The sequence below is a fragment of the Phaethon lepturus genome, unplaced genomic scaffold (genome assembly GCF_000687285.1).
Source record: "Phaethon lepturus isolate BGI_N335 unplaced genomic scaffold, ASM68728v1 scaffold9287, whole genome shotgun sequence".
Classification (NCBI taxonomy): Eukaryota; Metazoa; Chordata; class Aves; order Phaethontiformes; family Phaethontidae; genus Phaethon; species Phaethon lepturus.
In genome coordinates, this window is record NW_010552499.1 from 51,611 (window position 1) to 51,818 (window position 208).

Sequence of the window (208 nt, forward strand, 5' to 3'; positions counted from 1 at the left end):
GCCCCCCCTGCACGCACGCCGCACTCCTCCCGGAACAGCCTTCCTGTTCCCCCGCCCGTCCACAACACCCTTTCAGCTCCCGTAAGAGCCCGAAGCCGCCCCATACCCCAGCCCTGGCCCCCGCAGCGCCACTTACCCGGGAGCGTGCATGCGACCCATGATGGCGGCGGCAGAAAAGAAGGAACGACGCGAGGCAGCGGCCCTTCCC

General features: G+C 69.7%; 1 protein-coding gene across 1 annotated transcript in view; it reads right to left on the reverse strand.

The window, feature by feature from the left end:
- Positions 1-191, reverse strand: part of RPS13 (ribosomal protein S13) — a 4,767-nt gene extending 4,576 nt beyond the window's left edge. Inside the window, exon 1 of the mRNA XM_010291231.1 lies at positions 137-191. Within this exon, the coding sequence (XP_010289533.1) occupies positions 137-159 (23 nt within the window). The 5' untranslated portion in view covers positions 160-191. The remainder of the gene's footprint in view (positions 1-136) is intronic.
- Between the last annotated feature and the right edge of the window lie 17 nt (positions 192-208).